General features: G+C 40.2%; 2 protein-coding genes across 2 annotated transcripts; both read right to left on the reverse strand.

Moving 5' to 3' along the window:
• Positions 1-8,503: 8,503 nt before the first annotated feature.
• hhex (hematopoietically expressed homeobox) lies at positions 8,504-14,295 on the reverse strand. Its single transcript, XM_069664378.1, has 4 exons — positions 13,677-14,295; positions 10,476-10,654; positions 9,326-9,376; positions 8,504-9,207 (listed from the first exon to the last, which is right to left on the reverse strand). The coding sequence occupies exons 1-4, from the start codon at positions 14,065-14,067 to the stop codon at positions 8,941-8,943; spliced, it is 888 nt and encodes a 295-aa protein (XP_069520479.1). The 5' UTR covers positions 14,068-14,295; the 3' UTR covers positions 8,504-8,940.
• Positions 14,296-18,348: 4,053 nt separating this feature from the next.
• trub1 (TruB pseudouridine (psi) synthase family member 1) lies at positions 18,349-22,990 on the reverse strand. Its single transcript, XM_069664379.1, has 8 exons — positions 22,841-22,990; positions 22,653-22,751; positions 21,002-21,057; positions 20,479-20,560; positions 20,279-20,351; positions 19,284-19,423; positions 19,067-19,123; positions 18,349-18,969 (listed from the first exon to the last, which is right to left on the reverse strand). Exons 1-8 carry the CDS (start codon positions 22,986-22,988, stop codon positions 18,788-18,790), a joined length of 837 nt encoding a protein of 278 aa, XP_069520480.1. The 5' UTR covers positions 22,989-22,990; the 3' UTR covers positions 18,349-18,787.
• Positions 22,991-23,702: the final 712 nt, after the last annotated feature.

Below are 23,702 nucleotides of genomic sequence, written 5' to 3' on the forward strand. Positions count from 1 at the left end.
GTAACATCCACATGAAGGGCCGGACCCAAGGTTTCCCAGCAGAACATTGCCCAAAGCATCACACTGCCTCCAGCGGCTTGCCTTCTTCCCATAGTGCATCATGGATCCGGCCATCCACATGATGTCAAATGAAACATGATTCATCAGACCAGGCCGCCTTCCATCGCTCTGGGGTCCAATTCTGATGCTCATGGGCTCATTGTAGGTGCTTCCTGCGGTGGACAGGGGTCAGCATGGGCACCCTGACCAGTCTGCAGCTACAGAACAAACGGCTAAGCACTGTGTGTTCTGACACCTTTCTATCAGAACCAGCATTAACTTTTTCAGTAATTTCAGCTACTGCAGCTCTTCTGGAACGGACCACATGGGCCAATCTTTTCTCCCCATGCGTCTCAGTGAGCCTTGGCCACCCATGACCCTGTCGCTGATTCACCGGTTTTCCTTCCTTGGAACACTGCAGACCGGGAACACCCCACAAGAGCTGCAGTGTTTGGAGATGCTCAGACCCAGTCGTCTAGCAAATTTGGCCCTTGTCAAAGTTGCTCACATCCTTAGCTTGCCCATTTTCTGCTTTCTGCTTCCAACACATCAACTTCGAGTACAAAAACTTCACTTGCTGCCTAACATATCCCATCCACTGACAGGTGCTGTTGTAACAAAATAGTCAATTTTATTCACTCGACTTGTCAGTGGTCATAATGTTATAACCAATCTGTGTATATAACAGTGTTTAGTCAAACAGTGATGTGGATATTCCTAATTGTATTTGAGCATTTGTCATCTGAATAAAAACGGTCTTAAATGTTATGTCCATTCACTATGACACACTGGCCCTATGAGCTATCGAGCATTTATGGGTCATCAGTGTGTTTGTGTTTGAATGTTGTAAAATTCAGCACTTTTGGCTGATGTAAACAACAGAATATATCCACAACGTTCCTCCCTAAATCTTTTTCCATTTTATGCAAACTTTGAAGTGCACTTAAGTGTCCATCTCGGCTTATTAACTGAAATTTTGGACACAACACACGACACACGACAAAAACTTAAGGGATTGTACTCACAAGTTTCTGCCGTCCTATGGAAAATGTAATACTTCTCCTCAAAGACTTCTTTAAAGACATTCAGAACTTTGAACAAATTCTGCAAATTCAAGCTTTTCATGAGTACAATATTTACTCAGCACAAGTCATAAGGCTTTCAAAGATAATGTTTCTTTCAAATAATATCGAAGAGAGTTAATCTACTGAACTGCAGTGTACAACTTAACCTGGAGTACGTGTACTTAAAATTTGTGCAACAATATTTTCAACTTTGAGATTTCACAAAGTCTAACAGACACACACATACTCAAATAGTTTTTACATCTCAAAAACTGTTTACACATTTGCAAATCTTACTAGCTACTGGCATGCATTTTTCAAGCTCAAAATCTTTTTGACTTTTTTTTTCTTCTCCATATCACTGTTCCACTCTGATGCAGAGACAATTGTTTTTATGTTCAGTCACGCTCCACTTCCATTTGCAGAATGGCATAAAACGTTTAGAATATTCAGGGCCGCTCCAAAGCTGGAGTTGAGCGAAGCCGACAGTAAAACCTTTGAACAGCAGGCCTTCTCTAAAACGATGGCCATTTATTACAGTCAGCTTTACAGCCTCTGCGTTTATCTGGATTTGTAAGGAGTTTGCCATGGGCTTCTACCCTGCTGACATGCACATTATTGTTTTCTTTGGGGCACACACCAGTTTCACTTCTTTGTTTTTTGCACTGGTGTTGGCAGTGTCTCACTTGACACTTGTCTGTCCACTCAGCTTGCTATGTAAAACTGAGGACAGTAAAGGTCTGCCTCCTCATGTTGTGCCTTGGATTGGATTGGAAAATCTTTATTGTCCCCAAAGGGCAATTTGGTTTGCAACAGTAGCACACAGAAGCAATACACATGATAAAAGACATGGACAGGAGACATAAATACATACATAACTCCCATGGATGTCATCATGATAGATACCAAGCCAACAGTTCTTGGTATAAGTGCAATGGCAACAGTACTTACAGCTTGTTTAAAAACCCAAAAGTTGAACCCAGGGCCGCCGCATCATGGACTATAGCCTCTGTATATGGTCACCGAGCCGACAATATTTTGGCAAAGTTTAACAATATTTCCCAGCCTGTTTTTGTTAACAATGCTGAGGTTGAAGTTAAGATTGACTCAATAAAAGATGAATAAAATATTGCATATATATACTGTCAATATTAAAACCTCTTTCTCAAGAACAACAGCCTCTGATTGGCCTTTTTGCAGATGGCATCAGTGTTAGCATCAAATGTCAGTTTGTCATCAAGGATGACGCCCAAGTATTTGACTCACTGTCTCTACAGCTGTGCCATTGATGAAAGTTGGAGTTGCGACAGGTGGGTTTCTATGAAAATCAGTCAGCATCTGTTTTGTCTCAGAAACATTGAGTTGCAAATATGAGTCATTGCACCATTTAATAAAATTGTCCAGAACTGGGCCGTGGCCCATCTCATGGTCCCGTTAGAGGCTGACTATCACAGAATCATCAGCAAATGTGATTATGAACCTTGACTCAAACTTACTCTGGCATTTGTGTAGAGCAGAAATAACAAGGGTGACAAAACGTACCCCTGGGGTGTGCCTTAAAAGAGAAGTCCACCAGCTTGGCACATACATGAAATTTAGTATATTTTGAGTATTGTTTGAGTATTGTTTATGGAGCGTACTACTCACCGTGTGAATTAGTTGTACAGTATTTCTGTGATGTCGTCAGGATTATTTCACTTTGGGCTTGTAAACTGAATATTTACATCACAAAAAACATGGTTCAAACTGGAGGCATTGAGTTTAAAAGATATTGGTATTTACAAGGGAGTGTCTTTCAATAATATGCTGTTGTTGCATTATGGGAAATGTAGGCTCCTGCATGTGTAGAACTTAAACAATATTGACCCATGATGCTTTTTTTCCTTTGATGAGAGCCATTCTGTTTTAAACTTAGACCGTCTCTTCTCTGTAAGGACCATGGCATGGGTCATCTTCTCATTCATTTTGCTATCAGAGGCTCAATCGTTTCTGTGTTCTCTTCTAGAAAGCTCTTTTCTACCAAAGATGAGTAAAACGACGCCATGATGAGACTGATTGGTTGCACTTTTGGCCTGTCCTCAAAGTACAGAAATCTTTTATCTTGAGATAAAGGAACATAATGAGACATTTATCAATGATTGTTTCCTTCAGATAATAATGATACTGAATAATCACCTCAGGATAACTGGCTTTAGTCAATATAAGCCTCACTTGTTTTTGTTGGTTTTTTAGATAGGTAAGTTAAAGTTAAGTTGAGATAATAATGAAGTGGTGATCTGGAGGTAGTAGTTAAGAAAGTCAGATAAAGGCCTGCATTGTACACAGTCAGTAGTGTTGGATGAACCTCTGGTAAGTTGTCGAAACCTGTAGCTCTACTGTAGCTCCTTTCTGGATTTGAAGAACAGCCAGTCTAGGACTGTTTAATGGGGGTCCATTTAGAGGCTGTTGGGGCCAATACAAAACCCAGAAGAGAGAGCTATATAAGTACAGACCATTTACCTCGATCTCCAGGGGCACTGGGCATCAGCTGGCTCTGTTCATGGGTTACCTTTAATGCTATGTTTTGGTGTATAGAGTATTCCCGGAGAGCCATCTCCATGGATCTAAGTTTCTGAGCATGTCGGTAGATATAACTGGTGTCAGAATGTATAAGCCCTTGCCTTACTTCCTCAGATTTGGTGGTGTGACTTCATAAAAGTTTGCTCTTAAACAACTGTCGGCACAAAAATCAATTAAGCACAAGTAAACTCAAGCAAACTGTGCTAATAAAGTTAAACGACTCCACAACCTTCAGGCAGGGATCAAAACCAGGCAGGCGAACAAGTAGCAAACTCTCCTAATGGCAGGTTAATGGTAGGGGAAGCTTTAATGTGCATCACACTGTCCTCATGGTTTAACCCTGAAGCATACGGCCCTGCGTGTCACTCAGAAGAGCACATGAGCCTCTGTTTGTTCTCTTTCAACACAAATCACTTCAAGGCCAATTTAATTCCTAGATCCTCTGCACTAAGCGGAGAAGACATGACTTAATGGTCCGAGGGGGCAAAATTAATTCAGTAAACTTCAGTGTTATAGCTGGGTCCTGTTTGTGTGTGCATGTGTGCACTTATATTCATGATGTTTTGGGGGGAAAAACATGTGCCCACATGGGTGCTGTTGCCGATGTCAACTGTTTAATTGTGGTAACAATTATGTTTAGTTCAATTGTTCTTTGATTTTTTAGAGTTGCTTTGTTGTACCAGTTTTACAGCCTGCAGGAGTTCAGTGGTTAACCTTAAAAGGCAAAAGTCTTTTAAGCTGCTGAAACTGCTTCATCCTTTGATGAGGATATGTACTATTCTAATAATCTGATATTTGCGTCTCCCTGATTCCTCATCTCCCTGTCTCCCCCTCCTCCCTCTGTCTCCCTCTCTCTCTCTGTGTCTCCGTGGCTGCTGGCGACACCAGTATCGATGTGAGCAGTGTTTTCTCTCATTAATTTATCAGCTCGCCGAGGAGGGGGGCGTCAGTAGGGGGGGAGATAATGGCTTCCATTTGGCCAAGGTCAACAGTCAACACATTCCTCAGTCGTTCAAATATAATGACACACTAACTTATGTCCACCAATACCACAAGGACACACGCACGCACAGCTAATAGATTGTTAGTGAGCTGTGGTGATACTGTCCTGCCTGTCTATAAGGGTTTCATCCTATTAAAGAGGCGATACAAAGCCTCTGATGCCTGGTCAGAATATCGACGCCACGTCAGAATGGTTAACTTCTGATAGCAGCTACAGAGAAATAAAGTACGCTGCCCAAACAAATGACATCTAATATCAACATGTGTAGCTGAAGAGTTCTGTTTTGGTTTTTGGTATTTGCTCATATTTTTTGGTTTGATTTGGGTTCAAAAGTAATTTTGGCTAAGGATTCAGTCATTGTTTGGCTTCATTTAATTAAGTTAATGCCCTAGTTAAAGCAATGTTGTTATAATTTTATAAAGACAATAATTAATAAGTGGACAAACATCAATTTGCCACATTTCAGCAACACGTTCTTTCATTAGCATGAACGCACACAATGTACTTTATTTTGACTCAATCCCACATACAAATGTGGAGCCTTTTTTAAACATGAATATATATATATACATATATATGTATATATATATATATGTGTATATATATAGCTTGGTGCTGAGAGCCACAGAAAGGAATTAAAAGGTACTGAGAGACTGACACTTTGTGGGTTTGGTCTTTCCATTTGATGTGCTGACAAACAGAAGGATACAGAATAACAACAGACTATTTTCTGCTTCACAGAGGTCAGATATTCGCTCATGTTGTCATTGACAATATCTAGAAACATGAAAATACTTTGACTTGGAGCAACCATGTGCCCTGAAAAAACAACTGAATGGTTATGTCATTTAGGGAAGTGAGTCAGTGATGATGTTTGCTAACATTGTTTTCCAGCTTTGAGTTGCATGATAGCAATTATATAAAATGCTCCAAATGAACGGAAGCCCCGGTACTTTTTAATTAATACCCAATTTTTGTCCTTATAGGTTTTAAAACATTCAACAGTATACGCAACAAATTGTTGAAAACAGTATGTACGCTGATGGAGGTGTGTGTGTGTGTGTTCGTGTGTGTGTGTGTGTGTGTGTGTGTGTGTGTGTGAATTGACTAGATCAGACGGGCACTTTGGAGTCAACCAGCTATCTGCTGAACATTTTACCCACCAACAGTGTGTGCTATTCCTCTGAATGTTGACTTTTTCCTGCACAATTTGTGAACCATTACACAATAGAGAGGCTGAGATCAATGTGCATACTGTTGGTTTTGGACCGTCTTCTTGTGTGTTTGAGGCCGTTGAACCTCAGTAATGAAACTCAAACAAGCTTATGAAACAATGAGCTTTAATCCTTCAAGATGTCACACGTTACTCCCGCAGTAGAGCGTCAATTTACCTGTCGATCCGAACACCTGTAATGGTCTCTTCTATTAAAAAACTACTGTGAAAATAATGTGTGATAATCAATCAGTGTGCTGCTATCTCGCTGCTGTCCCTGCTGTTCAGAGGGTTCACTCAATCATTAACTTAATCTACTTACTGAAAAACTCCCACTCACAGTGTTTGCATGAGAGCTCAATGATAAGCTATTTGAAGTTGAATGTGGTGATGGGACGACCATTGACATGCACTAAACTGTTTACTAATCTGTGGCTGCCTTTGATTTCTCAGCAGAGTGAAGAGCTATTGTCGGGTTTGCATCTTTGCTTCAGACCAAAACCAACATTTATCATCCTCATATGTTTCCCTCTCCCCCGCCTATCCATATATGCATCCAAAGGAAAAGGGAAACACTTCAAAGAGGACACAGGGCTTACCGGTAGCTTTTTTAGACACCACGGTCACTGCCCAAGTCTGAGATGAAAGAGAAACAGAATATCTACAATCCTGTTGTATCCTGTAAACTAGCCTTTGGCTAATTTGAGCATATTGCATACAGTAATGTTGAGAAAAAGCACTGTCCCTAAGTTAATTGAAAAATAAAGACTTGTTTAGTGACTTAATACTGACATGTATATAACAGTAATGGAACAAAGGGGCGCTGGTTTAGCTCAGTTGCTGGAGGCGATACTCTGAGTTCAACTCCAACAATCGGCCCTTTGCTGCGTGTCATCCCAACTCTCTCCTCCAATATCTCCTGTCTCTCTTAAGCTGTAGCTTAGGCCTTCAAATAAAGGCAAAATGGTCGATAAAATCTGCAGTCTTATTTTTAAAATAGTAATAATAGTGGAAAATAACTGTGCAATGAAATGTATTTAATATTGTATCTGTCCATTTGTAGAAAAATCTACAAAGTTCACTGTAAGGTCACCCTTAGTTTCACTGCTATTCTCCTAAAGGAAGTTCTGCAAAGCACTCTGGCTTCACATGGAGAGCTTCTTGTACAAGATGAGGCCTGTGGTGGCAAGGATTAAGGGCACCGTCCACTAAACCAAAAATGTAAAAAAGAAAACCAAAAAAAATAACAATAAATATAATGATAATAATAATATAAGAAATTAAAAACATTTAGTTGTAACGTCTATAAATCAAAATGTCACCATATCTAAAGGGAATCCTCTTCACAGTAGAGGAGGAGCATGAGCACGGGCCTGCAGGCTGCAGAGCTTCCTGGAGGACATCTTGAAATAACAGGTATAGATTATCTTTAAGTGTCTTATAAACAGTTTTATAGACATAACTACTAACAAGTATTTAAAATTACATTACAATGCTCCTCAGGCATTTGTTTGTCAGTAATATTGAACCGTCATTAGTTGTCAAACAAAGTTATAAGGAACAGGGCCTGTTGGCATGGTGAGGAACTTTGCCTTCATACTGTTATTTTCTGTCAATTCAAATGTAGCTTCTTATTTTTATATTTATTCTTTTATCTAATTACTTCTTTTGTAGTTCTGCAGTTTGGTTTGCAATACTCCCAATGTGCTCTTATTTACTTTATTTATTTATCTTCTGATTGATTTGCTGAAAAAGTTTATGATTATAATAAAATCACTGAATACTTTCTCAACAACACCAACAATCTGTGATCCCAGTTTCTAAGAGTGTGTAACAAAAAATATGAAGCCTGAAATATTCAACACAAGTGAGCACCGAACGGATTTCAGTCTCATGTGACGTAAAGCAACATGCGGCCTCACTCTGTCTACATGTGTCCTCTCCTCTGTTCATTCTGGTTTGATCTAAGGTGAAGATATTTTATGTTATTTTCTGCATCATTGATGTGAAATGATGTGAAAAACAAACTATTTTTCAAACTAAAAATGTTGTAATTTTATTTTGTCATATTATGAATAGTTAAATATTAAGAAAGCTTTAACTCACTGTTTTTATTGTTCCCTGTGTATACATACTCAATCAATTAAAGCCTTTACATTTGATGAACAATAATAAGGTCTTTCATTTAACACCTACATTAACATCAGTTTAAATAAATGCTACCAAAGCAGACTGATAGAACGCTTATATTTTGATTTATTAATTTGTTTTCACTGTGTATTTAATGCAGCCTATTTAATTCAAAACATTCAATAATTGATTTTTTTCTGGTGCTTTTTTAATGAATAGCTACAAATAATCATTCTCTGACTTTATTCTCTGAATTCATTCCATTTTTGAATAACCAATTCTTTCATTTTGTAGTTGTTTTATTTGAATTTTTAATGTTTTTTATTATGTTTATATTTTTCTTCTGCAAAAATAAAATAATAATAAAATCTTTACTGTATTTTAAAAGTTTCCTTCAGCAGGTCAGAATTCCGACATTAATGTCAGAACTATTTCTTTCTTATTTGGCCCTAATCATCTTCCGTAGCTGAGCAAAAGCCAGACGTGACACATGAATTATTACCACAAACATTGTTTATTAGTTTATTTCCGCCAACGAAACATAATCTGCGCTACATGAATCAACTGAATGTCACATTTAAAGGCAGCGGTCCGCAGAGTTAAGAGCATGAATCATTCACAAAGACATACAGTACAGAGAAAAGGAACCTTCCGCTCATTTACAGTGATCATCAACACACACAGGGGAGTACACGTTATGTACAAAAGGAAAGATGACTGTCCTGTGAAGGCACTGGATGGTGAAATGTTTTATTTTGCGAATCTGCTTTGTACCTTAGAATCACATCAGGAACCAGTCTGTCATCCTGTCTGTCGTTCAGGCGTAAAACGAGCCCAGTGAAGCTGCTGAACAGAGTCTGAGGAGTCCATAGTGTCCTGGTGGATCCGGTGGATCCGGTATCAGTGAGGACCCCGGGGTGGATAAAGCAGGATTAGGGGTTTAGTGTGAACTCTGCGTCGTCCTCTATGTCCAGCTCCTGGTCTGTATCATCTGACACGTCAGAGTCCAGCTCTGTGTGGGGCTCCTTCGGGGACACGGAGCGCACGCAGCGGTCGGCTTGGGACCGCTCGGAGGCCGGGACTGAGTGTCTGTGCGCCGGATTCTGGACCCCTGAGGGCTCGGTGGTCTCCTCCGCTTTGCTACTCCTCCCGGCGGAGCTGTCCTCCTCCACCTCCCTCTTTCCTCCCTGAGGGTTCTCCTGATGAGGGGAGTGACAATTGTAAGAATTAAGACGTCTGTACTGTACACGTTAGTTTGTCTCGTATTGATAATAACTCTATAAAGGAACCACTGCAGGAGTCAGTGAGAGCTCTCACCTGTTTCAGTCGTCGCCACTTCGCTCGTCGGTTTTGGAACCAGGTTTTAACCTGCAAGAAGAAAAGTAAAAATTATCAGTGGAGATTTATTTCGACAGTGATCTGCTCTTAAATTATCAATTTAAGAAGCAGTTCAGACTTAATGCATATAACTAAGCAATAAACTGCCGTGAACTCTGTGTAGTTCCACTATGATGCTTTATTTTTGTTTGTTTATTTGTTTGTGGTTACAATTATTCTATGTTATTACATGGAAATATTCTAATATATTCTTAAAGTTTAAGTTGAGACATGTCCGTCCTCGCTTCTTCTGCACAGACAGCAGCCTGTAGTCGAAGGCCAGAATATTAATTTCAGATAGCAAAACTTTCATATTTAAGACAACATTGATTTATATGCTTACAGAAAGACTTCATGATTCTTTTCGAGGGGAATATATTTCTCCTTTGACATAACTCGCGCGCAGCACATTGAAATGATGTTTTGACGGTTTGAGACTTCTGAAGATCCTGAAGCAGGTCTCACGGAAGTTCGTCAAATAGTCACGAAATTGTAATATATAGAATGGTTAAGTAAACGAAGTCCCTTTTTTGTAGCGTGTTACTTTGATTTATTTCATGTACAGTTTTCTTGATGTCCGTTATTTATCCTGAATCATGTTTTTTCTGAATCCAGCATGCTTTTTGTTATTGTTTAGCAGCAAAACTAAATATGTCACGTGAGTCGTGCAACCACCTAACGTAGAAATCAAGTCGTGCTGTCTGAAACGAAAATATCTTTAACATGACTTCATGTTTCAATGTTCAGTGTACCGAGCCGCGAGGCAGCTGAGGACGATTTGTGTCTGTTCTTTTGGTTTTCAAAGACGCACGCGCAGTTAGGGCAGGCGGAGTTCGAATGAATTCATTTATTCGTGTGTCATGTCAAAAAGTCTGTAAGATTGCAAATAACATGTATTGCACCCTCATTTCAAATGTACTGTAGTCTATGTGTCTCTTGGCAAATAATATATTGGAGCATCTCCTTCAGCACGCGCGCGCCATCCGCATTTAGAGATAAATAATGGAGTTTAATGTAATATGGACAATTCACATGAACCGGTATGAACATGAACTCCACAGTCAATGAAATATAGACGCAGTGATCCCACCTGTCTCTCGCTGAGCTGCAGCATCTTGGCCAGGCGCTTCCTCTCCGGAGGGGAGAGATACTTCTGCGTCTCAAACTTCTTCTCCAGCTCGATGGTCTGGTCGTTAGAGAACCGCACCTGACCGCCTTTTCTTTTGTGCAGGGGCCGCTGGATGAACGGGGTCCACAGCAGAGGCTTCCCTTTAGAAAAGGAGGAAACATTTTAAGTTCATATATCCAGTCTCATTAGAAAGCATTATATCCACTGGCATTTTCTGGAGTTTTTTTCCACATAAACGACTGACAAGAACTATTTAAAAAAAAAAAAAAAAGAAAGTAAAGTGAGGAATAGCAGAAAAAGGAAGGAAGAGTCCCTTCCAATTCTTTCCTAATCCTCTCGCCTTAATGAGTAATATACGCACACACGTATTTGTATTTTCATTATCATATGATATTCTGTTCATAAATTACACTGTCCGAGCTGATAGAAAATTAGTTAAATAGAAAATAAATAGTAAATGAATAAGCCAAAAGCAGCACCAGTCCAAACATAATATAATTGTTAGTTTTCTGTTGTGTCAGAAGACTGTGGGACAGATGTATTATGGGAGGAGCGCAGCAGCAGCAGCGGTGTAATCAGCCTGTTTTTTCTCCGCTTTCCTCTCCACTTAATGACCCGCAGGAACAATAGCAGCGCTGCACGCGGGCCTGCTGCACGCTGTCTTTAAGGAAGGTCGTGACAGAGTGAAAACTATGGCCAAATATCCGCTTCATGTGCTTCCTGCTTTGCGGTGTGATTATAGGCGATGGCATCCACCAACAGACGCTCGTGTCCTCTGCTCTCACTGACACAATATAAATCTGCTGCTGCTGTGAAACTGCTGTCTGCTGCCTTCTTATTGCGGCTCTGTTCCACAGGAAGTTGGCTAATCCAGTGCCTTCAGAGAGATTCTCGAAACAAAGCCAGAAACAGTTTAATAATGGGAAAACCTGAAGGGGCAAAAGTTAAGAACAGTTTCAAGCCTGTTTGATATTAAAGCTTTTTTTCTGGGTCCGACATTTTTCACACTTCTATTAACAATTCCAACATACACTTTATACTATATATCCATGATTTATACATTCTATTTTATGCACTTTTATTTTCTGATGCTGATGTTTCTAAGTGAAAACAACATATTTTAGACCCCAAAAAGTTCATTTTATGAGAAAACTAACGTATAAAACATTTTCAAGTCATTTTGAGTTGATATAAAAACATATTGATACTGTTACATTTAATGTAGCATTATTATAACATATTGATATTTAGGCTGCATGAAAGAAAATCTCAAGTTTCATCAGCTTTATGAATTGGCTTGGAATCTACGTCTACTGTAGCGAACCATTTCAATCTCCGCGGTTCTCTTTCTAACTTTTATGCACTTCTGAAGCGATTATGCAAATAGTCTTTTACAAGAACACAGGTAAACAGAAGTTTGTGGTCTATAAAGTATAACGCTTTTATTTTCTATTCACAGTGATTCCTTTTATTGTTTACATATTTTAACAGACTTATAGCAGCCGAACTATATAAAAAACTATATCAAAACTGGATCACATAATAAATTAAAATGATCGTTAAAACTAATAGAACTGTTTTTAATCTGCTTCTTTACAGGTTTGTCTTGTTTATGGTGCTTAAAAGAACAATTCATGTTTTTATTATGCCCTTTAACCGATCCCTCTGTACTATTTTAAATCCTCACAAATGACTCTTTATCTTTTCTTCTAAGGTCCCATTAGGCTTGATGTGCTGTCCTTGTTTGCTTTATTTTCTTCTCGCCGCCAACCATAAAGAAAGTCAGCCACATCCTCGCTGGCCAGGCAGAGGAAGTGCAACAATATGTGAAAAACGGATCCCGGGCTATCAGAGGCCGAGTGTTTCCTGAATATGTCTGTATTGAGGATGTCGATAAAATAATCAGCAGCGTGCAGCGAGCTCCCGAGGAAGCGGCTGGCCGGGGTGAGCCAGGAAAACATTTAACAGCTTCTGAAACCAGATTTACTCCTATCGACAGGCTCACGGCTTCCGCTAGGAACGGAAAAAGGCAAGTAACACAAAGCCAGACGGTCCGCCTGTCACACTATACTTAAGAGGACCATCACTCACATCTTGTACCCAACAACGCTCTGACATGGATTCAGTTCCTAACCTCTCAATCTTTTAAATGAGCCAATCAACGAACTCTTTAGTGTTGTTTCATGCGCCTAGAAGTAAAATATATGTCAACATTTTTAAAAAGATTTATCCTGAAATAAATTATGTTTTTAAAATTTTAAAATGATAATAACAATATAGAATAAGTTTAAATGTCTGCAACAAGCGTGCGTAATGACGGACCCACCGCGGCAATTAATCTCAAACACAATCCTCATTTGTTCTAACCTATAATAATAATTGTCTGCCTGTAATGGGGGCAGTTGGTGCTCACAAGTCTGTGAAACACACACACACACACACACACACACACACACACACACACACACACACACACACACACACTTAAATAACAAGTGATTTAGAGCTCAGCTATGTTTTAGTCACTGGCTGACTTGCTCCTCTGATGTTTTAGAACAATGGGAGTCAGGAAAAGGAGTCAAGGTTGCCATGCACCCCCCCGCCCCCCCCGCCCCCCCTATCACCACCACCAGTAACAAACTGAATGGATAAGCTTGCTGCTATTGTGGCCCCCAAATATGCCTGTCACAATAACACTGTGACTCATATGTGCTGGTCAGGCACCATTCTGAAAAGCTGAGCTTCAGAGGGGAACATTTACCCTGCAGCGAGCTTCTAGGCTACATTTAACTAACAGACTGCCTTGAGAGCGTCACGCATGCATGGCCAAGCGTGATATACTTATGCAAAAATGGTTTCGTTGACGCTGAAACGAAGCTTGAGAGGACACAAAAGTTTTCCTGCAAAGGGTGAAAAGTGCTCATGTTGCCACATCATCAGCTTAAGTTATTTTGCGTTGAAGTGCAGGATAATCTCTCTAATGCAGAAAGCAGACAATCATCTGATTGAATAAGACAAAAAAAGTGCATGCAAGATATACACGTATGAAGAATAAAAAAATATTTTTCAGGTAGCCTGTTGTTAAAGCAGAAAGGAGACTACCAGTCCATTTAAGAACTTTTCCAAACCACAAAGACTTTTACGCACACTTGTGAAACTCACCGAGAGGGTCGTGTCTGAGCAGCGCCTGCGCGTACTCCCCCATGGAGCGGTGGTGCTGGTGGTGGAACGGGTAGATGGACCCGTTGAAAGACCCGGCGGAGGCGTACGTCGCCGTCAGCGCTGCTGCAGCGTGGTGAGACAGCGCCGGGTGGATTGGTGTGGGTTCATAAATCGGCGTTCGGTACGGCGAGATGAAACTTGTGAAGGAGGAGTTGGGCGACGGGAGAGTCGGGGTGGGGATGACAGGAGTGGAGCAGGAGGAGGTGGATGAGGAAGAAGAAGAGGGAGAGGGGGTTGTTGTGGTGACAGTCCTCCCCAGAATGTCCTCGATGTAGAAGGGGGTCGGGTGAGCCGGCTGGATAGGAGTCGGTGCGTAAAGCGGGACGCTCATGGTGCCCTTAGCCGTTGTCTCCGCGCGCTGGAGCCGAGTTAACGGAAGGCTGCGTCCCTCCTTTCTCTCCTTACAGCCTTCCTCTTTATCGACAGTATCTGCGTAGAACTTCTGCACAGCTTCTGTAACCCTCCAGGCAAACTTGAGTCCACTAAAGGGAGAGTCTTCGAGGCCGTTACAATGTTTTTGCGTCCATCAAGTTGCGGTGGTGAACAAGCTGGTACTTCGTCCAACTGTTCGGGCTGTTATCTGGCTGCAGGCGGAGGAGGGAGGAGATAAGTGGACGGCCAACTTCCTGCAGGTGGCCAGCAGCCGTTTCTGATTGGTTTACGCGCAGCTCTAATCGAGCCACACAGCGATCAGAGAGAAGAGCGAAGTATTTCAGGAGAATCAGTTCGTTACATTAAATACTCTGGTAACTCCCAAAACGAAACATCTGAGAGATGCAACAGGCAACGATGACACTGATAGCAGGCTTGTGGTTTTAAATGCCTCAAATAAAAGGTCGTTTTCTTCAGAATAATTTGTCCCCGAATACTTTATTCTCATCATATTTCTCTTTATGCGCTAACGAAAAGTTTGTTTTATTACAAACTTTGTTGGGGAGCTGAAATTCCGTCATTATAAGTCACTTAATGATAAAACAAGCATCTAATAATCAAACTGCTGAGCGAAGTTGCCAGGCATTGGTCACACAGAGGTTGCAAGAAAATGTAATAAATACGTGAAAATATGTTTTTGACTTGAATCCACCTCATTGAGAAAAAAAGAGAAAAGATTAAAGTGAAATTAATGTTTTCCAGCCTACCACTGAAAAAACCTCACCGAGTGGCAGTGTAGGCTGCCCTTCAGTGCAAAAGCCTGACAAGGTGCATTAATGTTCCTAACATTAATAAATTGCGCATCTTTCAGTAAAAGAAATACAACAAACTAAAAATACTTAGTTATCAGGATCATTGCAACATTTAAAATCCAACGTCAGTAAAAGTACTGTTGTAATATACATCAAATATGTAAAGTAAGCCATGCGCGTTTATGGCGTTTCTCACTTCGAAGCGTTTATTTTTTTCAAGCTGGAGATAAAGAGAGGCTGCTATGCAAAACCGCAGCCAGTTATCTGTTCTGACTTACACACCTACACACCTACACACACACACACACACACACACCTACACACACACACACACACACACACACACACACACACACACACACACCTGAATATTAGTCCTCAACTCCTCTTCAACTTCATCATTATAGATTTCATTGGCCTCCCTAAACTTGTCCCCATTTTACATTTTTCCTGATTATTTACTGAATCAAATCTGGACAAAGATTCTGGATTGCGCCTGACAAATTTAAGCTTCACTAGCAGAGTAAACTCCCCTAAAGCATCAATTTCTCAAACAGAAATCCAGATGACGTGGCCTCAGTGTTGGAGCTGTGTCCCTGGTTTTACGCACAGCCAACGTGCGTTACTCTGGTCTTTGAATAATCAAACAGCTGAGAGTGTTATCTTGAACAATGTCATACAAGTTAACTGCAATCCACATCCCAAACGGCACAGCTCAATGGCGAGTGATTAACTCACAATTTGAATGTTTTCCTGTGAAATGCGCCTATCAGTGCGGTCGAGGTGATAATGACTATAACTGCAAATCGCTTTAATGGCTCACTTAGTGCACGTTTATCCGCTCACACACGTTTCCGCAAAGTGTTAAACAATAACCGATAACTTCTCTGTTTCAGAGTTACACCACGGACAGAGGAGCGGCCTCTCGGAGCTTGATTTTTTTATTTCCAGGTGACTTCATTAATGATATGGTCACCAGGAGGAACCAGCCTATTTATCCTCACTGATAAACGTGCGCAATAATACAATCTAATGGATCGATTTCATGATGCGTCTTTAAAGCGCGCGACGCCTCGCTGCCAACTTTCTAACGGCTGTAATTTAGATAAAGTAGACCCACAGAGCAAACAGGGATATGAACAGCCTTGAAGACATGAAAGAAATCTCCAAACTGCTAATATTTGGACTGAGACAATCATTGCAGCTCATTGATCCAGCCAGCTTCCCGCGGCGTCAGACTGCTGTCCAAAAAACGATTGATAACTCCTCAGCAGAGGTCTCGGGCTGCTCCTCGGCAGCTGGCGGCGCCATATATGTTGCCTTAAACACTCCCTCAGACTCAGGTGGGCCAATATACCTTTCACTGTCTGCTGCAGCTCAGATAGCCATAATGCATGCATTCATAACGTCGACCAAACACAACAATGTGACAAAATATTGCACACTTCGAGACTCTGTTTGCTCAGATAGTTTGCCAGCTCATTCTTGTCCCTTTGACTGCATTCATTCTTTATAAACTCCATTGGTTTCATAAGCATAGAAGTCCAAGTTAAAGATGCTTAAAATTGATATTTTAAGGCGACGCCAAAGTTTTGGAAGCACAAGTTTCGGACTCAGCACCGGTACAAGAGAGATGTGCGTTTGTTTTGTTCACCAGTTGCTCATTAGACCTCAACACCACACTGTGTGGGCGGGTACTGTCTGTGCTTGAAGGACAGCTCCCTCATTCTCTTTTAGCTTTGTTGCACCTGCAGCTTTTACATTTACACCATCACCACATAGACTGTAAGAAGTGGATGAGGCCTCTTGTCTTCAAACGCAAAGCCAGTGCTGAACTGCCTTCAACCTGCATTCTTTCTGATTGCCAGCAGGGGGCGACTACACTGGTTTAAGAAAGAAGTTGGATTTATGGAAGCATTAAAAAAATGCAGACTTCTCACTTGATTTATTACCTCAGTAAATATTTAATGAGTCTCAATCTTTATTTTCAAGCCTTAATCAAATAAAGCAGAATGCTCACTTTATAAATCATGGTCCTATTTAGAGTAAAGGAAATTTGATCTGCAGCAGGCATCAAGACACAACAGATACATAAGTGACAACATATTTTAACAATATAAACCCAGCCGAGTCAGCCGTTCATTTTTCTGGAAAGTATAGCTGGTTTGAAGCTAGACAAAATTAGCATCCCTATTTGTGTCACCTAGATAAGAGATGTGGCTTTGTTCAGTTGCTGATAAGACCTCAACCCAAAACTGCGAAACCAAGTACAGTCTCCTCACAGCGCACTCACTCTGGTTAAATCTTTTGTTGCACCTGCAGGACAGTTTACACCACATGTAAACGTATTAGGTCATTCAACTTAAACCACCTGGAGGTCTAATGAAAAAGAGTTATTGCAAACAAGTGTGTGTGTTGGTTCTATTGAATGCAAACTGCTCTGTGACTTAAAGCACTATGCATGTTCTCTACTACTGAAGAGTAATTGTATCAGGTATAAGAAGAATACATTTTCTCCATTTTGAGAATATGAAATGTTAAAATGTAAAATAAAAAAAATTGTACAACTCAGATTCGTTTTTTTACCTGGCTATAATACTGAAACTTTGGACTTTATTCTCAACATTCTGAATTAAATTTGAAATGCAAAAATAAATAATTCAAGTCCGATATATCGGATATTATGTTACTTATATTCAAGATCACCCACAATTGTGGCTCCTTAAATAAGGAATTTATAGGTTATATTATATGAACTATTATCTGTTTCATACACATGCAAGGCTTGAAAGTATGTCAGTGTATTGGCAAGACCATGGTGGTAAGATACGTACCATGATATAGGGGTTATGATTCAAAATATTAAGATTTTTATCCCCCGTTTCACAGGCTTGTGTTGTGTATGTTGAGGCTAGTGCGATTGTGAAAGCCATCACTAACATCTGGCAATAATATGGCCTCTGGGAGCGACGGCCAACCCTTCTGGTGTAGCCAGCGTCCAGCCATAAAGGACTTTAGGCCAAGACTTCCTCTTCCATGCGCTGCATTGTTTACAGTCTGGCGAGCAATTTGCAAGAATGGAGTTTGAGTTGAGATAGGTCTTAGAATGGATTGTTAGCTGCACTTGCAAGCAGAAGTTTGTTAATAGGGATTCATAAAAAGCTAAATTGTTGCATGTTTTCTGCAGAATCTGTAAAGACAGATTAAGCCTTTTGATACATGCTTATTTCCTCCTGTCAGTTCATGCTATAATATTGAAGTGGATGATTCCACTGAATGCTGATTCAGATACAACAAAACAGATTACAATATTGTTATCTAGTGATTATTGATTTAAACAAAAAACATTGTTCTTGGCAATCGGTACATAAAAAACATAATACAGTAAAACAACATTCAAGTGAGCAATACTCTCTCACTGACCAACTTTAAAGTAAAAAGAGTTCATTGAAGCGATCTTTGCTAAGAGAATACAATCACTTATTTCTATATAGCTGAAATTATTTTTGAAATGTACAGCATATAATGAGGCTATCGCCCTGTCCTGCAAAACCAGGAGGGTTTTGAACTGATGAAAAGAGCGTCTGGTGCACAGGTTGGAGTGGGGCTGTTATTTCCAGATAGACGATTATTTACAAATGAAACTCAAACTTGACTAGCAGAAGAGAGGCAAAGAAAACAACAAAGAAGGTGGACTTGGAATCACATCCAGTATAACGTAATTTTTGAACGTAACACTTTTGACATAAGTCTCAACTCATCACACTTCATCTGCTCAAAAATTCAACTTAAATGTTCTGTTCACTGGAAAAGCTGAGCAGCCCCAGCTCGCCTCTTATACTTTGGTTCATGTCCACAGTTTCATCCTCAGGTGTCAGCCTTTGGTGGTTTTGTACAGTTCCCACCCGACTCAGCCTCTGTGCAGGGCTGCAGAGTCCGCAGGATGTGCTCCAGCGTCCACTGCTCCTCGTGTAAGACGTGCTCCTCCAGTGTGAACTGACCCTGCTTGGTCCGGGTCAGTTCTTTTACATGAGCACATGATGACAGAGCTGCAGCACACAGGCATGTTATTCTCTGGGTAAAGTGTCAGTAAGATTAATTTCCGATTGATTATTATTTGTTTGCTTGATCATGAATAAGTTTTACCTTTTCCCAGGTCGTCCACCAAGCTTCTGACATAAAATCCACCGCCACACTCAATATCTGTTAAAGCAATACAGCTGTTTTAACTATTTGTTTGAATGTAAAATAAAGTGTCAAAGAAAATGGAAGCAGCAGAAAATAAGATTTAAAGTGCTATGACAATTAGAGTCAGAAGTTAGTGTTACACAGAGGAAGACGGCATGAAGCAATGTGTGCTTACCCAGAGTGAAGAGAGGAGGCTTGAACTCCTGCAGGGTCAGGTTGTAAACAGTCACTGGTCTGGCTGGTTTGGCTTCGACCTTGTGACCTTTCTTCAGCAGGACAGACAGACGCTGACCGTCTTTTTTCAGAGCCGAGTAGCTGAAATAGAGAGAATTAATTTATGAGCGCATACTGAACATGCCTGGCTTTATTAAAAAACAAAACAATGCTGCACTGAGAACAGCCATTATATAAACTTTCAAATAAAGGGGTAAAACTTTGGGCACTTATCCGTCTGTTGCGCCATTGGGCAACTGGCAGGAAAGATTCATCACAGGGGAAGTGTTACATGTGCAATTCAAAGTGCTGTCAGCGACCCCTAGAGGCAACAAGGTTCACTGCAGTACAATAAACAACAGCAGCATATTCTGAGAAACTAGGGGTAGTTCAATATAATCACTCCTGTTAGTTTATCCGAATTAAAAACACCCACTTTCTGAATAAAAATGTTCAGAGTGCACTGCTCATCATTTTATCCTGTTGGACATTTGTGTGAAACTGTGTCATGATTCCAGAGGAATGCTCGAGTCCTACCCAAACTTTAACATAGTGATATTACCCGTTCAACTTTGACCACAATTTACTCACATCATCTTTGAGTCAAAATTTATATTTTGTGCCTAAATTTGAAGAAATGTCCTTCAGGTGTTCCTGACAAATTGTGTTCCCAAGAATAGGGCAACCTAAGCACATTATGCCTTTGGCCATGGCTATTTCCAGCTCTGAGGCAAAATGAATGTGGGAGAAAAATTTTATAAGTGATCCATAATGACTTCATCCTTCATCCTATAATCCATCCTCTAAGGAACGATTATGCATATGGCTGTCTGCCAAGTCTGTCAGGTCTGTCAACCTGATTTGTAAACTAAGAAATGATCTGAATGATCTGAAATTAAACCCCTGATCACTTTGATATATAAAAATGTCCCTTCTCAGGTTGGAGGATTTACTCACAGTGGTGGAACCTGCATAATGTCACCAGTGAAAGTTTTCAGCTTCTCCTCAAAGTCCGACCTGGTGATGTGCTCTGTGGGCAAAAATCACAAAAACAACATCAACACAGAGAAAATAAACTGCACAGAGAGCCATGCACACATTAAATACAGTAATAAATGGTTTAGATGAAATGATATAACTTGTACACTGATGTTTACCAAAGTCTTTCTCCAGAGTCACGCTGCCAGAGGCATCAAGAGTATCTGTTGCTTTTCCCAGTTCCCCCACAGCAACATATTTCTGGAAAACAAACATTATAGTACCTTTATTTCTCTGTATATTAAAAAATACTTACTGTTTGTGGAGCTGGTTAATCCTGCAAATATTGTAAAAACTAATCTATAAACAGAAGAAAGGGATTCATTTAATCCAGGTATCGACCGTCCACAGTTAAATGTACCAAAAAACCTAAGAATTGAGTTTCTAAGTGTGTATACCAGAGCAAAGAATAACACAAAGGTCAAACATTCAGAAGGGGCACTCAACATCAATATCTGGCTCTACAATGTTCCCCAGCTCTGTCTTCTGATACAGCCGTGCAGGTTGTGTGCCGTGGGTATATCTGAGCTTACTACCTGAAAACAGCTGCATGTCACTGCTGGAAATGAGGTTGATGGGTCTCTTAAGAGCTTTGTTGTTAAATTAACAACTTTTTTTTCTGTTGAGTGCAAACAAACTCACCTTAGAACCAGCCAACATTGTACTGAGCATCTTTGTGCCATTTCCAACCCCAACAACTGAAAGAAATGGAGATAATGTTAGTAGTATTAATGTCCCTGTAATAGTGGAAAATTTGTATCACACTCAACAATAACAATGATGTGCATACAATTCAAAAACATACTAATGGCTTTGCTTATTTGACTGTCTCACACCGTTATCATTCTGTCCACACCGGCCACATTGAGATCGCTTCCCAAAGCTATGTTGTTGTAAGTGATTGGGGATGAAACACAGCCATGGTTCTTTATAAAAGTTCTTCAGTCAAACTAATAGTCCTGGAGCTGACATTTTTTAGCTGATAAACAATCAAAGTAATAGGAATAAACACGTGATGTAGAAAACAATGCAACAGATGAATTAGAAATGGAGTCACCACATTGTTTATCCAGCATAGCACACTCAGCGTAATAGTTTACAATACTAGCCTCAGCAATGTCAGCAGCACAGTTAACAGAACATCACAGCTGAGCAGACAGTGTTGCACTCTAAAATTGGTTGACAATAATTAATAATGTTACATACATATTCTTTAAAGTCGAGATGAAACGGCCTTTCGAGAGTATCTAGCTTCCGTATCGTGACGTATTTCCGAGTGCAAAAGGACGTGCACGCGGGACATATCATTAGAGGGGTTTGATTTGATCGTTGAGAAGTGGGCGTAGACAGACGTTCTCCACAGCGCAGTAGCTAGCTAACTGACCGAGTGTTCTTGGCGCTCTGCGGCTAAATGTTGCAGATTGATTGACAGGTGGATGTCATGATATTATTGGTTGAAATTGGTTGGTACTAGCTTACGTAAGCACACGTGATATTTTGTTTTACAGGAAGAAAAAATGATCAGATTTTGGTATAAGAATACGAAGGAATGGATTTTCTGTATTTTTTTGGCCTATATTGTCAAATAGATATTACCAGGGACGTGATCTAAAAGGATTAAAATGCCATTTTTCATTTCTCCTCGACTTTAATACAGTAAAATGTTAAAAGAAAGCAACCATATGACCTTTGCATAGTCATATCTGTCCAAAATGGGTGCTATACCCAAGTAGAAAAGGTGTATTTATTTCCAACATATTCAGTTGATTGGCGCTCGTATCTGTAATCTGACAAGTTTTCCTCATTTAACATCAGTATCGGTCTGAAAAATCACTTAGTATTTAGGTTTTCTTGTGTTATTTATACAGTCTATGTTGATAACTGGTTGATTATTTTGCCATCTCATGATAACAAAGCTTGTTTACTCAGAATAATAATGTTGGTATTAAATAAATAATTGAAAGCATGGCTGTTCTTGGCTTCTATATATTTTAAACAAAAATAGGATTGTAAATTTAGTTTTTCATAACATATTGCTTTGAATTTGCTTTAAGAAGGGGTCTCTGGGGCTTGTATAGACTGGAAGGAAGGGGGATTGAAACCATCCCTACAACTGGATTAATAATTAATCCATGCACATGCAGAAATGTTAGAGGGTATCACCAGTCTCCGAGTTTTTTTTTAAGAGGAAAATTGCTGGTGGGAAACTTTCTTTTAATATGTGCCATTTTCTTCCAGCCAAGGCAGAAGAAGGATATCAGTGGCACGTGGGTAGCAGCACCTGGATGCTCACCTAACACCCCGGAGGCTGAGCTGTCCAGCGTCCCTCCGTGCCCCATCTTCAGGCTCTGCTTCTTCCTCTTCCGCGGGTTGGGGTTTTGTACACCAGCCTCTGAAAGACAGGCGACATACAAACATTCCACTGTCAGTTTCAGCAAATGACAAACCACATACTATTTCCTGACACCGGTCCCGTTTTACCTTTGAGTAAAGCTTCTTTGAGCGTATTTAACACGTCTGCAGACGTCGGCCCTTGTTTCTTATATATTGCAAACAATCCATTTACAGACTGTAGTTTAGATAAACAACTAGTTATAGGAGTAGCTGTGGTACTTATATTTCCTGCCATGCTCGTTCTTCTTCTTCTGCTGATATTCTTCTTCTTCTACGCGTGTTATCAACTGCGGCCTAGCTAGTTGTTGTTGTATTCCGCCATCTGCTGGTTAAAAACGTCAATAATAATTATTTTTATTTGCCAAGAAAATAGAACACAATGTCCAGTGGCGTGGTATTAAAGAGCTATGTGTCCCTATAGACCCCTGGAAAGATTACAGTGCAGTTTTAGGTAGCTGTTAGTTAGCGTTTATCCTCACACTAGACGAAAGTAGATGGCTAAAAAAAGCCTTTAATATACTATGTTGACCAAGATGCTTTGCGCGAAATCCACTTCCTGGTTACTTTGTCGCTTGGCTTCCTCTATCTGTCAGCTGTGGCTTCTACAACAACAATAACTGCCAGAAAGATATTTGAACCGTCGTCGCTGAGGTCAGTGTGTTTTTTCATTCTCAGTAATACTTCCTCCAAGATCTTTTAAATTTGCACTTCGGTAAACACTTCGAAAGCACGAGCCTTTAACTTGTTAAGGGCTACAACGTTACGGGACACTCATTCAAGATTTGGCCATTCATGCTTTGCCTTCTTATCTGAAAGCTATATATCTTATAAAATAGACTCCCTTTTTAAGTCAGTAGAAAAATATTAGGATGAATCACAAATAATTCCACCAAACAGCGTTTGGAACAATAAGTTCTGAAAGTTTTAGTTTCTTATCAATATGGTGTAC

This window comes from Semicossyphus pulcher, unplaced genomic scaffold (assembly GCF_022749685.1).
Source record: "Semicossyphus pulcher isolate SPU_LCO1_2020_fin unplaced genomic scaffold, fSemPul1.0.p SCAF_16, whole genome shotgun sequence".
Taxonomy (NCBI): Eukaryota; Metazoa; Chordata; class Actinopteri; order Labriformes; family Labridae; genus Semicossyphus; species Semicossyphus pulcher.

Coding starts and splice junctions, on each gene's coding strand:
- hhex (XM_069664378.1), bottom strand. CDS start 14,067: ATGAGCGTCCCGCTTTACGCACCGACTCCTATCCAGCCGGCTCACCCG. Junction 10,655..13,676: donor GCTCAGACACGACCCTCTCG/GTGAGTTTCACA, acceptor CCTTTTCTAAAG/GGAAGCCTCTGCTGTGGACC. Junction 9,208..9,325: donor AGTGGCGACGACTGAAACAG/GTGAGAGCTCTC, acceptor TCCCCTCATCAG/GAGAACCCTCAGGGAGGAAA.
- trub1 (XM_069664379.1), bottom strand. CDS start 22,988: ATGGCAGGAAATATAAGTACCACAGCTACTCCTATAACTAGTTGTTTA. Junction 22,752..22,840: donor CAAAGAAGCTTTACTCAAAG/GTAAAACGGGAC, acceptor CCTGTCTTTCAG/AGGCTGGTGTACAAAACCCC. Junction 19,424..20,278: donor ATTATGCAGGTTCCACCACT/GTGAGTAAATCC, acceptor TCTCTATTTCAG/CTACTCGGCTCTGAAAAAAG.